General features: G+C 39.0%; 2 protein-coding genes across 2 annotated transcripts; one reads left to right on the top strand and one right to left on the bottom strand.

Annotated features, from left to right (window-relative positions):
- Positions 1 to 1917: 1917 nt before the first annotated feature.
- LOC119493183 (heat shock protein family B (small) member 11) lies at positions 1918 to 7116 on the bottom strand. The gene is made up of 5 exons (XM_037778326.1): positions 6876 to 7116; positions 6666 to 6772; positions 2278 to 2346; positions 2158 to 2201; positions 1918 to 2057 (listed from the first exon to the last, which is right to left on the bottom strand). Exons 1-5 carry the CDS (start codon positions 6965 to 6967, stop codon positions 1965 to 1967), a joined length of 405 nt encoding a protein of 134 aa, XP_037634254.1. The 5' UTR covers positions 6968 to 7116; the 3' UTR covers positions 1918 to 1964.
- Positions 7117 to 7129: 13 nt separating this feature from the next.
- smn1 (survival of motor neuron 1, telomeric) lies at positions 7130 to 12063 on the top strand. The gene is made up of 8 exons (XM_037778325.1): positions 7130 to 7287; positions 8121 to 8192; positions 8294 to 8425; positions 9044 to 9235; positions 10239 to 10418; positions 11158 to 11232; positions 11446 to 11553; positions 11779 to 12063. The coding sequence occupies exons 1-8, from the start codon at positions 7240 to 7242 to the stop codon at positions 11833 to 11835; spliced, it is 864 nt and encodes a 287-aa protein (XP_037634253.1). The 5' UTR covers positions 7130 to 7239; the 3' UTR covers positions 11836 to 12063.
- The last annotated feature ends 2965 nt before the right edge of the window (positions 12064 to 15028 follow it).

Here is a 15028-nt window from a genome sequence, read left to right as displayed (position 1 = left end):
CTGCATAGCAGCTAATTTAGTTTGGCACGCCCTCAAACAAAGCTAGGTAAAGCGGCGCTAAAGCGGAGTCTGAAGAGTTTGGTTCAGTTGACCAATCACAACAGAGTGGGCCAGCTGACCAATCAGAGCAGAGGGTGAAAAATGGTGCTGCAGCATAGCCGGTATGAGAAAAATAAAGTTTTTTTTAACATTAAAGCATGTAAATATGTTCTAGTAGAAACCCAAAATACAAGTATGAACCTGAAAATGCACCTGAAAATAAGAATAATAGGTCATCTTTAAGTAATTCTAATGTGCTTTACCTGCAGAATAGTTTAAAAGAGGATTTAATGGCACATTATGACAATTATCAAGTATTAAATTCTAGCTTTCAATATTTATCTTTTTCAAAAAATCTACCATTTCCAATTATGGCATGCAGATGCAGAGAGCTTATTTTGGGAAGGTTGTGATATACATCTCTTTGTATGGACCCAGCTGAACATACAGAGTTTTGGTCCAGCAGATGTCTCAGTGCGATTGGACAGCAGTTAGGCAGTCGTCAGAAGAGACACTGGGTGATAATTTAGCCCTGCCCTGCAGTGACATGATAATAATGCACTCATATCCTGCTGTGATTCTCCTGATCGGCTGACAGTCAAGCACAAAAGGGGCCTGAATTCATTAGTAATGGGGAGGCGCATTTGCAAACCTGTTCAACATACCAAAGAGCCATCTCTGCTTAAATATTCACAGCAAACAAAATGTAATAAATTCACAATTTGAACTGTTGTGGGAAAAAAAAAAATTGTACTCCTACGAAACGGGAGTTTGCACTTCATCTGATGCCCCGACCCTCACCTCTAACATTATAATAAATATTCCCTATACCGGTAAATAATAGATGAGTCAATAACACTGTATCAGTTTCTACCTTGCCCTCATTACTCATTACACACTCACATACTCAAATGTGCTATATCCCAGCGATACCCCTAAGCAATTAGTTGCTCTACAATATCAGGGGGCTGGTTATTCAGGCATGTATTTCATATTTTTATTGGTTTATTCGGAGCCCTGCATGTAGACCAAGCTACAGCAAACACAGCCTCAGCAAATCCCCAAACTCCTCCGCAGTCAGCAAAGTAATTGGGCAGGGAGTCCCAAAGGGTCTTTGCACACTGCTGAACCCTTTGCTACCGACAAGTTGAAATGGCAACGGAGGTAGATAGGAGTTGAGTGTGTGTGGAGGATATAAGTACAGGCGGTGGCTTGAGTGCTGTGTGAATAGGCCCGCAGTCTTTAGAGACTCGCTGGTTGGCTGGGAAACCATCTGGTTCCCCAACCCCCCATTTCTATGGGGATGGCATATTCTGCTCATGGGGGGGAGCTGTCCGGATGCCAATTCAAGCCCCCACTGCTCAAAATTAGTTAATTAACTCTATCTCTCACACAGAGAGAAACTTCCTTTGTAAGTAATTCTACCATTCATCACAATCCAACTCTTTTATTCTAAAGCTTTGCCAACTATCAGCTTGTGAAATTAGCGAGGAACACTTTTGAATGTGGGATAAAAAAGCCCAGTGAGTGAGTCCATAACATTAAATAAGCACAAACACAGAAAATGGGCTCAAGCTAATTTCAGAATTTAGGAGCCAGATTTTGAGAAATGTGCCATAGCTTTCAACCATAATGCTTTGTCGACAATTGCAACCTCGCTGATAAGATTAAGATGATAAAATTAATTTTGTTTAGACATGCATTCATTGATTTTCCAAATCGATGTGCCTCACATATTCATGGAATAATGCTTATCAGATTCCAAGTTACTGTTACAGCTGTGCGCGTGTGTGTGTATGTGTGTAATCTAAACAGACTGAGCATATAATGAGATCTACTCATATTTATAGTGGTCAAATAATGCCATAAAATGCCATATACAGTATATACAAAAATGAGGATTTAATTCACAACAATCAAGTGTGTCAATTTTGTACACTGACTCTGTGCACTGAGACAAAGTGATCATATCCTGAGGTGATGATAAAACGAAGGTGGGTTGCGCTGCTTCCATTTAGCTGAAAAATAGAACAAAATAAAGACAAGTAATTGTTTTACCTGCTAATTCTACAGATTCATATGTTTCACATAATAATAAGTATTTTCATTTTGACTTACCGAAATGGCATTGGACTGAAGATGTCCCTCTGTATGTTCAAATTCTATAAGACAATCAGCTTGTTAATCCCAATTTCAATTATTTTGCATTTAGACCCCAAATGTGCAAACAGACCTTACCTTTCTCTGTGACAGACTCAAATTGAGAAGCATTTTGTGAGGTGTTCTTTTCTATCTTTAGATGCTTCACTGCAAAAGAAAAAAACACAACCAGATATTTATACATGTTTTTTAAGGAACCAAACTCTGAAACAACACAAACTAGGTATATTGTTATTTGAAGAAAAATATATAATCTAAGTTTTTGCAAGAAAACTGAATATTTTTGTCTGTCACTGCTGCCTAGGAACACATTCATTTTGGCAATGAGCATGTTTAGTGTGGTAAAAGTTTGTGTTTTTTTTTTTTTTGTTAATTATTTATTTTATTTCACTGCCTTGTTTTTGTATGAGTTCAATTTCTCTCAATGTATGGTATACTTGACTCTATATTGATACATGAAAAGTAACTAACTGGACATTTATGTGTTGTTGAAAATCTAATAAACAAATTTGGGGGAAAAAATTACACTTTATGTTCTGCTAACGGCATGGCTCTATGGAAGGTCCACCGCCAAACTATGGGATTGATGATGAAATTTTCTCCAGACAATCATGGTTCCCAAGTGTTGTACCCTAATGACTTTGGTGATCCTTTCCTTACCTTTTTTTTTTCTAGCACCACCACGAGGTTGACATTTGTGGTTTTGAATAGTGCTTTTGCGATACACATTCAAGCCCCCCTCAGGATTAACTGTAATCACTATGGTTACCCCATTTCCATCTAGTGCCACCATTAGGTCAAAATTCCAATTTGTCCAATACTTTAGTTTATGACCAAATACCAGCAAATCTAAAGACATTCCCATTAATCTCACCCATACTTTGTGTTTATTGTTAATTAGCAAATGTTTGCATCACAACATGCTAAACTAACATGTCACAAACATCTCACCTGCAGCATGTTAGTACCGTCATTGTGAGCATGTTAGCCTGCTGACATTAGCTTTTAGCTCACAGCACTGCCTCACAGTGCCGGTAGCATGGCTATTGACTCTTGTGGTGTCTTTTTTTTTAATGTACATTTATTCCAATCATGTTTGTCCTCCTTCAAATGATCATACCATCACTTCATGTCCAATATGTCCCAAATCAATCAGCAAATTTAACAACGTAAATAAAAGTTTAATTCACATATATAATCAAACAGTTTAAGGACTAAATAAACTAAGAATTTCTGTGTTTCTCAACAGGTCGTAATATATAACATAAGCCTCTTTACTTATAATTAGAAAATTAGCCTTGACTTCATCTTAATAAAATATTGGGCAGAGATACATAGTATTTGCCCTTCAGTTTTACAATGTTTTATGTTGTAATTTGTATGTTTTCAAAGACCATTTAATATATTATATGTTTAGTTTCTGTCCATTTAAGTGTTGTGAAAAATTGGGCCTTTGTCACATTGGTCAAAGGCCAGGACAGGAAGAGACTAGACAGAGTGATCAGGAAGGCCAACTCTGTCCTGGGATGCCCCCTCGACACAGTGGAGGTGGTGGGAGAGAGGAGGATGATGGCTAAGCTGTCATCCATGATGGAGAATGACTCCCACCCCATGCAGGACACCATCTCAGCACTGGAGAGCTCCTTCAGCGACAGGCTGCTCCACCCAAAATGTGTGAAGGAGCAGCTGTCAGACTCCACACCAGCACTGCTCCCAGTAGACCACTTACACACCAAAAACTGACAATAACCTGATATTTTTAGGTGGAATTTAATTCATTCTCACTGTGCAATATCATTTTCCACTTGTGCAATTTTGTTAATAGTCTGTTTATTGTTAATACAGTATGTACTGCTCCTATTTTTATCCTCCCTTCTATTTAAATGGTTCATATTTTGTTACACTTTGTTTAGCTCTTTTTTTTACTGTGTTAGCTGATGCATCTTGTTTTTTGCACTATCCCCTTTGCTGCTGTGCACTGCAAATTTCCCCACTGCAGGACTAATAAAGGAATATCTTATCTTATCTTATCTTATCTTATTTGATTGCTCCATTTGATTTGACTGTAATTTAGTGCTGACTATCTGTCATTGACGTCACAGTTTTTGTGGGGACTTTTATCTTCCGTGATGTCATGTACGACGTCACAGAGGAGTTATTGGGCGGGGCTTATGTTCCAAGTTTTGTGTGACGTCATAAGTGACGTCATGTGCGCCCAAAACCGAGTTTACCTATAGGACCCGTTTCTCTCCTTCCTCTAAGCTCCAGGTCTCCCATTGTGGAGACCTGGAGAGCTCTGAACATCTCTGTCAGACGCCAGAGACAAGGCTGTGAGTCTCGGCAGAGGAGGCTGTACCTCGCCACGGGCTAAATCGTCTGATCGCAACCCGAGGTTGAACAGAGGATCCGTGGCGGAACTGCCAGGCATGGGCGTGCTGCGGTGCACGAAGTGTCCTGAGAGCAGGGTGGTAGTGGAGCAGCATGCACACGCATGGTGCTCCACTGGCACGTAGGCGCCAGGCCTCAGCCTTGTTTCAGAGTCTAGCTGCCAGGCATGGACGTGCGTGTGCACGGAGGATATGCTCCACTGGCAGGTAGACTCCAGGTGAGATTCAGGGTTCAGAGCATTTTTTTTTTTTGGGGGGGGGGGTTCTGTCTCAAATCAAATAATCTGACACACAGATTAGCTATATCTGAACAGTCTACTGTGTGTCACAGCTTCATAACTGTCACCAGTGGTGGAATGTAACTAAGTACATTTACTCAAGTACTAATCAATTCTGAGATGTTAAATATACTTTAATTAAGCACAAAAAGTACAAATATACTTGTAATAGCTTTAATATACTTAAACTATATTTACAGTATACTACCTTTTGACCTGGGTAAAGCCATTCACAAACCTTACTCCTCTTTCTGCCAGAGGGACTTTTCACACCATCAGATAGTTACTCAGTATCAGTAATATGCCTGTATTGAATGAATGCTGTCAATAAAAAAAAATGATCACAAATAATATATTTTGGAGGTCTTAATGAATTTGTGCAACTTTGAATGCTGTTTTTCTCATCACACTTTTCTATTTTTTTTTTTTTAAATCTTTTTTTATTTCAGCTTGCCAGCAGATCTTTACCAGTTTCATTCATTCATTCTCACTGTGCAATATCATTTTCCACTTGTGCAATTTTGTTAATATACTGTTTATTGTCAATACTGTATATACTGCTCCTATTTTTATACTTCCTTCTATTTAAATGGTTCATATTTTGTTACACTTTGTTTAGCTCTTTTTTACTGTGTTAGCTGATGCATCTTGTTTTTTGCACTATCCCCTTTGCTGCTGTACACTGCACATTTCCCCACTGCAGGACTAATAAATGAATATCTTATATAATCTTCCCGTGTGTATGTCCAAACTTTCAGATATTAATTATGATCCAGCTTTTAATAATATTGAAATGTATGTTGACCAGGGCATTGACACATACATTAACTAATAACAATGGCATATTTAATATCTATATATGTTTTAATACTATCAAAATCAGTGAGTATATCATAACATAGTACCTTTTATCATTTCATTTATAAGGGGGAGGATGAGGAGGAAGCTGGACGCTATCCTGGATAACCCCTCCCACCCCCTCCATGATGAGCTAGTCAAGATGAGGAGCTCCTTCAGCCACAGACTCATCCCCCCTCGGCACAACACAAAGCGCCTGGGTCAGTCCTTCATACTGGTAGCCATCAGGCTCAACAACCAAGACTGACCCCCATATGAGAACTATGAGGACTTTAAGAACATTAAACACGTACTATCTGCAACCATCTTGGACTCTAACCACTGGCACACTTTACACTATACATCCTATATACCACTTTATAGACTGCACATATGTACATATTACATTTATTTATTGTACATACTACATGTATTTATTGACAGACTGTACACACTATGTTCAACCATTCACTCTGTATCTTTTATATCTCTATTATTGTTTTTTATAATTTCTGTATACCTTTACCTGTCCTGTGTTTCACTCTGTTTGCTGATGTTGTTGCTATGACACCTGAATTTCCCTCCTTGGATTTATAAAGGTTCATCTTATCTTATCATCTTAAAAAGAAAAAAAATGACAACCTGTGTTTACAATATTTCATGTTGGCCATCAAGGCAGATAGTTCCAGGAAGGCCTTTTTATAGCAATCCCTTGTTTTAAATTTCATTATTGTTGACTTTTTGTACTTTTTTATATTCAACATTATATTTTGGCCTATGTTTTTATTCTGTATTGTTTTTATCTGCACTATTTTAACTTATGTAAAGCACTTTGTAAGTATGTTTGGAAAGGTGCCATACAAATAAAGTTATTATTATAGTTCAAACAATATTGATGTCTCAAACACCTGATGTTTGACAGTAGCAGTGAACGTGTGACACGACCACAGCCTGCATACTGTACCATTATAGCTGTCCACTGTCACAGCAGAGAGATTCGTGGGTTCAGCAAAGCGGATGATGAACTCTTGAGGAAACATCCCGGTGGACATCCAAAACGTGTTGGTGTTTCTGTGTGAAAGGGGGACAAACTCAGGGATTCAGTAGCGTTGAATAAAGTGCACACCTGACATTAACTACGACGTTATTTAAGAAACAAACTGAACTAACTCACCCGTCAGTGATGTTTTCTGGTGGCTGATTCTCATCACTGGATGCAACGACGACAACTTCTGCACCCAAAGCACTCAGAGATGAGTTAATCATCTTCAGTGACTCACACACAACACAAGATTATGATCCTCGGCGCTGTCTGGTTGAGAAAAATAACAATAAATACACAACAATCTGTGTTTGTTTACAGATCTGTGGAGAAGTCGAACAACTAGCTAAGGTAACCTAGCTACAGACGTTGCCAAGCCAACCACTGTAAGTCGCGAGATATATACGTCACACATTACGTCATCGCTTCCGACGCACGTTGCTCGTTAGGTTGTTTAGCTATTAGCAGTGAAGCTGTGAGATCTACACCTCTACACATGGAGAATGGATGCAAAGACGTGTTGTTTTCACGTGGAAGTGGACAGGTTAGTTATGATGCACTAGTGAGCAGAAGATGACAACACATAGTGAACATGTATATGTCGTTATAGAGTTGGTTGAGTGTGGTTGAGCTAGGATGCTAAGCTACAAACCAGCATTGAGTTTGGTAACAAAGAGAAAAGCAGCAGAAAAAATGAAACTAGAAATATACCTGATGTTTTTAATTAGTTAAGGTATTGCCTTGTTGTAATACAGTGTCTTTGCTAGACATCACAGGAGTTATTTAGCTGCTAAAAGATGCTGCTCTTCCTGTAGCATCCTTTCAGTGCAGGGATGCAGAGGTAAACATGACAGGTCACAAGTCAGAAGACAGGTCAACTGCATCTTATCTGTCTTGTTTTGCATTTAATGTGAAAATGAAATACTTAAGTTTATAGAAGACATTTTCAAAAAACCTCTGTATTTAAAAGCAGAGCATATCATACTCTTGGAAACCTCCAATTGGCTTTTTATTTTCTATTAACTTATTTATTGATTTAATTTATTATTACTCTCATATTTTTGTATTATTATTGTTTGTTTTTTTGTTATTTTTTTTTTTTTAACTCTATTCTTTCTTTTTGTCATTATTATTATTATTATTATTATTATTATTATTGTTTTTTCTTTTTTGGATTTGTTTCGAGTTTTGAATGTTGAAGTTGTTTTCTCTAGTGTACTTGATGGGGTTGTCTGTAAGCTCATCTACTTAAAAGTTAGTTTATAGACTGTTGTAATTACGAACAGTGAATTGCATATATGAAAACAGTATAAAAAAAAAAGAATGTGAAAATGAATCTTTCATTTACAGAGGCTCTTAATCTGTTCTCTTTTCCAGAGTGACGATTCAGATATATGGGATGACACAGCATTGATAAAGGCTTATGACAAGGCAGTTGCATCATTCAAGGTAAGATAGGTGCTTTGCAGTGTACTGTATGTGCATGTCAAATGTTAATGTTGAATGTTTTTTGCTACTAATGTCTCTGCTCTTCTTGCTTTGTGTGCCAGACTGCCCTCAAGGGTGAAGAAGAAGATGAGCCGGAAGCTGCAACCTCCAAGAAAAACCAACCAGGAAAAAAACGCAAGAACAACAAAAAGAACCAGAGCAGGAAAAGAGCCAATGCACCACCGGATAAAGAGGTGAGTGACTGGAATTAAAGAATACAGATAAAAATGTACATGAAGGAGGCGTTTTGTTCAGTAATTGTATTGACAGTTTGTAGGGCTCTCAATGACAGCATGAATTCAAAGGTGTTATTGATAACATTCAGCCACTAGATGTTTCATTCTCCCTCCCCCGTTCCTTTGCATTTACTTCAAGTCGTTGCCAGGAATTTACCATCAATCTCAGCCATTTATCAGTTTTTTCCCACACTAACTGATGTCCCAGAGATACCACATGATACCAATGTTGTTTTACTATTGGCTCACGAGCCTTGTTAGAAGTGGGAACCAAACGTCAGATATCTTCCACAGAGATAAACATAACATTCATTTTGGACCAGCCATGATTAATTCACAGTCATAATAATTTTTTCCAGGAAAAGCCATACTTTTATTTCACCTTTCTAAAAGCTCCCTCAATGTATTATTTTGAAAAAATATTAATCTACATAAAAAATTTTATCAATAAGACCTTTAACACATAAGACAACACATTTCAGTGATCTAAATTATTTTTGTTATCCTGGATTTGGTTTACTTTAGACCAAGAGACAACCAACACTGTATGGTTACACTTGTTATGTTGTGTCACAGTGGCAGGTTGGGGACTCGTGCAGTGCTTACTGGTCAGAGGACGGCCAGCTCTACGCAGCCACCATCTCCTTCATAGATGAGAAGCGGGGCACTTGTATAGTTGTTTTTACAGGATACGGCAACGAGGAGGAGCAGAACCTTGAAGACTTGCTATCAGAGATTTCTGAGGGTGATGAGGAAACAAATACCAAGGTAAAGCAGTGCAAATACATTGTTCTATTTATATTTGCAGTATATTCTGTGTATTTTATTTTATTTTATTTATTTATTTTCTTTATTTCTTTATTTAACAGATTAATGGTGATGTACATTTCTTCTCTTGAGTGCATTTTGTTTGGTGGTGTATTTTTATTATCCCCTCATGCAAAAGATATGATGTTGTGTCCAAACAGTAAAATTTAATATCGTCACTGAAATTTTCTGCTGTAACAGTTACGTTTGTCTCTCAGCCAGTCAAAATCAAAGGAAAAAGGCTTCTTTCCACACATTGATTTCCACGCACTTAATTTGTAGATGGCTCGCCAACTTTACATTTTGCTGTTCACCGTGAACAGGAGCTAAAGTCATTTTTCTTTTAAAAAACATCACTCTGGCAATGAGTCAACTCAAACCTGGCAATATTTCTACAACGTTTACTTTATGAAGAAAGGCAGCATCATTCCCTAATGCAGTACACACAAGGTTATGTCTTTCACTCTGCAATTATACACACCACGAATGAGAAATGAACCAAATTAACAGCATGTGAGCAAAAGAGGATTAAGTAATACCCAAGTTACCTATGACATACTGTCATTTTTTTTATGTGGCTTGTTTTTATTTGGCCACTATGGACTGAATATAATAGTGACAGATGAGGTCAGTTGAGGCAAGGTGACATAAATGTCAATTACAGTACTTGATTTCTATCCAATAATAATTCCTGGAATGCAATGAACATAACAGATTGCTATCTCGCAGTGTAATCAATCCAAGGATTAAGCTGTAATTAGTAAAGCACTTGCATCTTATATGCATTGTAAATTAATTTAGCTATAGACAAGTTAATCTTTTTCACTTTTGTTTTAGCCCCCACCTTTTTCAATACAAATATATATATATATATATATTAATAAATCCCCCTATGTGTAGTCTCCAAGGTATAAAAAAAGAAAATGACAAATCAAGGCTAAAGCAATATGTCTCTGCAATGAAGGTGAAGGAGACAGAATCGTCAACAGAGGAGAGCGACAGGTCAACCACGCCAAACCAACACAAACAGCAGCCACACAGTAAACCCCAGAAGTCCAAGGCCCACAGAGAGCCTCCTCCCATGTGGGCTCCTGGTTTCCCCGGGTTTCCTCCAGGTCCTCCTCCCATGCATGCTTTCAGACAGGTAAGAGGAAAGACTCCTTATCTCCTTTCCTTATTAGCCAGCGAACAAAATTAACTTGTAATAGACTATTTTCATACATATTATTGCTTGAATTTAAACTGAGACTTTATAAAGTGATGCAGCAAAACGAATAGTAAAATGAAATCTAAACAATAAAGTATTTACAATGTGAACAATAAAACCAGAACATAAACAACAACCCCTCAGAGTTGGCATTTATAGCTGGGACATTGTATTGAATTGCAATGAATTTAAATGGCGTCTATGTTAATAGGTCTGCCCTCTGTATTGATGTAACTCTGTATAAAGTCATAAAAAGAGGAATAGTAAAATATGTTTTAAAAAGAATATATCTTAAGCCTTCCGTGCAGGTTGCACATAATATACCAGCCCGTTCTCATTTCCAGGGCGTTAAATACCGAGGCTTTGTCATGGCCGTCGGTGTTTGGTACCGACGCACACAGCACCCTTTAGCGCCGGTATGAAACCAGACGTTCCATTAACTACAACGTAAACTCATCCGTAGCAACAGTAAACGCTCCGAGAAAGTGCGCCGGGAGTGTGGTGACGTAGTTTGACGAGTTGGGATGACTATAACTCAGACTGCACTTATTTTCTGTCAGGTAGAGTCCACTGAAGAGGGTTGTTTCAGCCATTAAGCTCCCTTTTCAAGCATGGTTATACTGAGTTCACAGTGTGTTGCTTTCAACCATTTTTCGTCATTTGTGTCTTCCACCAGGGGGGAAGCAGACGATCTGGTGGTCACGGGCCTGTACCTCCTTCCTGGCCTCCCATGATGCCTTTTGGTCCACCAGTGAGTTGGAATATATCTGTGCACTAATTAGAAATAGAAAAGCTACAGCCGATAATGTTTTTATTTGAGCAATGGGGTCTGCAATCTAGATGTAAAAAGCACACATTTACTCATTCAGCTGGTACATTGAGAAACAACTCCCAACATTGATACACAACAAATATCGTCAGCTCACAGCATCAGCATTGTGATCACACTCTCTCTCTGCAACAGATGATCCCTCCACCTCCGCCGATGAGCCCCGACATGGTGGATGACGAGGCTTTGAGCAGCGTGCTCATCTCCTGGTACATGAGTGGATATCACACGGGATACTACATGGTATGTGCACAGAATCTAACTGACTTATTATGGTCTGTAAAAAGGGATTTGCAGCTTTAATTTACAGGTTCAGTCTCTTACATTTTTTAGTGAAGAATGGTAATCTGTACGCATATGCTTCTTAGCTAGAAGAGCCTTTTCATCAAATGCCCGCCGCTGCATAATAGGTAGGAGTCCTTGATTTTTTAAAAGGGAAGCTATATCAACATCATATTCTTTTTACAGGGGTTGAAACAAGGACGCAAAGAAGCTGCCAATTGGACGAAGCTGCACCACAAATGAAATGATCAACTCAACATTTCATAGTTTCAGTTTCTCAGGATGTCACCCGGAGCAGCAGCCACCCTCCCTGTTGTGTCTGATGTGTGTTTTTCTTGTTCCAATGAAATGTTATATACTTAAGTGTACATGCTGTGAACACAACGTTCATCGGAGCTCAAGGAGGAGAGTTTTGTATTCTTTGTAAATAGATTAAATAAAGGCTATCAGCACAGTTGATAACTCGCTCAATATTTTGTTTTTATTGCACTGTTATAAAATTAAACTTTATAAATATGTTAATTTATTGTACTGATTAGCAAAAGAGGGAATTGTTATCAAAATTTTTACATGACAGACTCGATGATGGGTGGTTGTAATGGCAAGTAATGTCCAGCAGAAGTCAGACTAGTATAATGTATTCACATTTACAGGAAAATGTGGCATGAATACATAATGGCTTGGTGTCTAAACCGGCATAGAACCACTGACAGGCACTCTTTGCTTCTAAATTGTGTGTCTGCTGTACACTTGTGTCTCTTGGCATGCTAAGAATTTGATTGCAAGCCAGACTTGAGTCCTGTTTTAGTCCCTCTGGTGCTTTCCTCACAGTTAATTCAGAGAATCGTTCCAGTGTATGCGTTGCGTTCAAGCTCTGTGTTTTCCCTCAGGCGTTCCCTCATCCACTACCCAACATAGGATCGCATCCATCATAATGTTTTTTCACATCGGATACATATTTCAGAGTGATAATAGGCAGGGTTTCAACTACAGACAGTAAGACACATTGGGCCAGTTGTGCAGATAAAAATGGATTCTTATACAAAGTAATTGTGAAACATTAAGATCACTATGCTTGACAAACTCAAACTTCCAAGATTTTAATGCAGACAAAAGGGCGTTTGCAGGTCAGAAAGAGAACATTGGTGGGGTGTTTTTTGCCACCAATGTTTGTATATGGTATGCTTGTGTGGAATGAGTCACTTATCTTGTCTTTTTAACTTTGGGTCTGCATAGCAGTTATTTTCCTGAGTTGTCCTGAAAAGTGATCCTGGAATGTTTGAAGTTTAATAATGTAAGAAGAACAGAAGAGGAAGTAAGGCAATAGTTACTGTATGTGAGTGTATATTTAGAATATAGAAAACCACATGTAATTACAGTGGGAACAGCCACAATCTTTCTGCTGAGCCTGTAGCGCTTTCATTCCACGAAAAGAAAGCCAAACAGATTTCCCATATATCCTATATGGGTGATTTGCTGCCTGTTTACACCCACTCCTCTGGTTCTAATCTGGTGGGCAATTGATCATATACTGTGAGCGTGTGTGTGAGGCAGAGAGAGAAACAGAATAGGGTTTTGTAACAGCATGATTGTCTCCTGTTTTTTGACATCATGTGATCTTCCTCCAGCTGCTCCATAGCCATTGCTCTCTTGAGTGAAGAGCGGCCCCTTTGTTTGCGTACCGACTGTGGTCGGCATTTTATAGCCCACTGTGACCGTGTGCCAGTGTTGAATGCTGTATTTGATTCTCACTGTAGCAGTCACTTTTGTTTTGTCCCCCTGTCTGAGAGAAAAGAGGGACGGCAACAGGAGAAAATGTAGTTTGTGGGATTTACGAATAAGAATATGCACTATAAACGAGGGGTGATAAACCAGACCTATCTTTCCCCCACAGATGGATTTAAAATCTGCCACGGCAAAGCCAGCACATAAGCCCCTTGCCTGCCTGACTCTGCAGCAAACTGAGCTGCCCAAAGGGCTCGATGGAGCCTGGCGAGGAGTTAAAAGGGGGTCAGACTTGGGAAAGCGCTGCTCCCCTCTGTGACTGTCTACCCCCTACTGACCAGAGCGGCATGAGGCGTGTAAACATAATCTGCATTTCACATAGTCCCTTCTAGGGAACAGACAGACATCCAAGTGAGATCATATTGTTGCATGAGTTACAGCGCCTTCAGCTGTTTACTCAAGCTCCCAACATCAACAAACATCCTGCTTTTAAATATGAGACTTGGGGGTGAGATTAGAGGAACGGGGGGCTACACACGCCCCTTTCCCTTTTTCCACAGAGACTGAGCACCAAACACTCATTGCAGAACTACAGTCATCGTTATATGTTTAGGATTGTGGTGCAAACACCTTTAACGTGTGTGATCTTTGCTAAACCACTGGATGTAAGTGTATGTGAGACTTTATTTTACAGTGCACCAAACTGTTGAGTAATCTGGTTGAAACACGGGAGATGCAACACTATTTATATATTTTTTTTCTGTTCCAAAGAGCACAAACAAGATTTCATGATTGGCAGACAGACAACAGATTGCTGTATCAACGCTGTTTATGATTCAAGACAAAAATAAGCAAAACATGCTCACCATCACAACATGATACCATAATGCCAGACAGTGGATTTTCAGAGTTAATTGCCAACCCAGTGTTAATTAAAGCAGTTGAAAATCACAGTGAACAATGGCTCGCAATTACACAAACCCTGATGTGGACTTTATCTTAATGCATTGATTTCCAGCCTTGCATCATTAAAGGCTTTTTAACTGAGCTTTGCCATTTGTTACAGCATCTGATTCTGCTCTCTATTAACACACTTATATACAATACAATAGGTCATGGTTGGGGTCAAACAGTGTTTGAATGTGCAGGCTTCTTGCCACCGAGTAGTTATTGTAATATCATCACTGAATAGCTCAAAAGAAAGGAAAGAGTTTTGGCCTTGAAGCATTTCAGGCAAGATGTACATCAGTCAGTACAGGGCTGGGTGAATATCTGGTACGTTGCTTACTTGGAATTTATAGAATGAACAGCCATACACACAAGTGTGAGTGGGTGGACAGTTCATGAGTCTAAGAGGCCTGAATTGGATGTGAGTCCCAGTATCTGGATATAATGTGCCTTCTTGTTGGACTGGACTAAGCAGAATTGTGGGTATCACCTTGTGTCACAAGACTGACCTCTTGGTGAGTCTGATCCTCAATGACCTTCTGACCTTTCAGGATTCCTTACACAGCAGGTTCTGTAAAGTCCTGGTGCAGCCACAGGTCATGATTCACATTCTTTTGCAGATGCTCGTAAATAAAATGTTATACGTGAAAGCAAAGCCCATACCCCCCGTCCCGTTTTATAGCCCCTTAACAGGCTGCATTATTGGAATTAAGGAGATGGGGATTCTCAGGAGGCCAACAATTTGCAAATAAGCTGAAACATT

Source organism: Sebastes umbrosus, chromosome 8 (genome assembly GCF_015220745.1).
Source record: "Sebastes umbrosus isolate fSebUmb1 chromosome 8, fSebUmb1.pri, whole genome shotgun sequence".
Classification (NCBI taxonomy): Eukaryota; Metazoa; Chordata; class Actinopteri; order Perciformes; family Sebastidae; genus Sebastes; species Sebastes umbrosus.
This window is presented reverse-complemented; position numbering and strand designations above follow the sequence as displayed.

Coding starts and splice junctions, on each gene's coding strand:
- smn1 (XM_037778325.1), top strand. CDS start 7,240: ATGGAGAATGGATGCAAAGACGTGTTGTTTTCACGTGGAAGTGGACAG. Junction 7,288..8,120: donor TTTCACGTGGAAGTGGACAG/GTTAGTTATGAT, acceptor TCTCTTTTCCAG/AGTGACGATTCAGATATATG. Junction 10,419..11,157: donor CCATGCATGCTTTCAGACAG/GTAAGAGGAAAG, acceptor GTCTTCCACCAG/GGGGGAAGCAGACGATCTGG.
- LOC119493183 (XM_037778326.1), bottom strand. CDS start 6,967: ATGATTAACTCATCTCTGAGTGCTTTGGGTGCAGAAGTTGTCGTCGTT. Junction 6,773..6,875: donor CCAGAAAACATCACTGACGG/GTGAGTTAGTTC, acceptor CCTTTCACACAG/AAACACCAACACGTTTTGGA. Junction 2,058..2,157: donor TTCAGTCCAATGCCATTTCG/GTAAGTCAAAAT, acceptor TCTATTTTTCAG/CTAAATGGAAGCAGCGCAAC.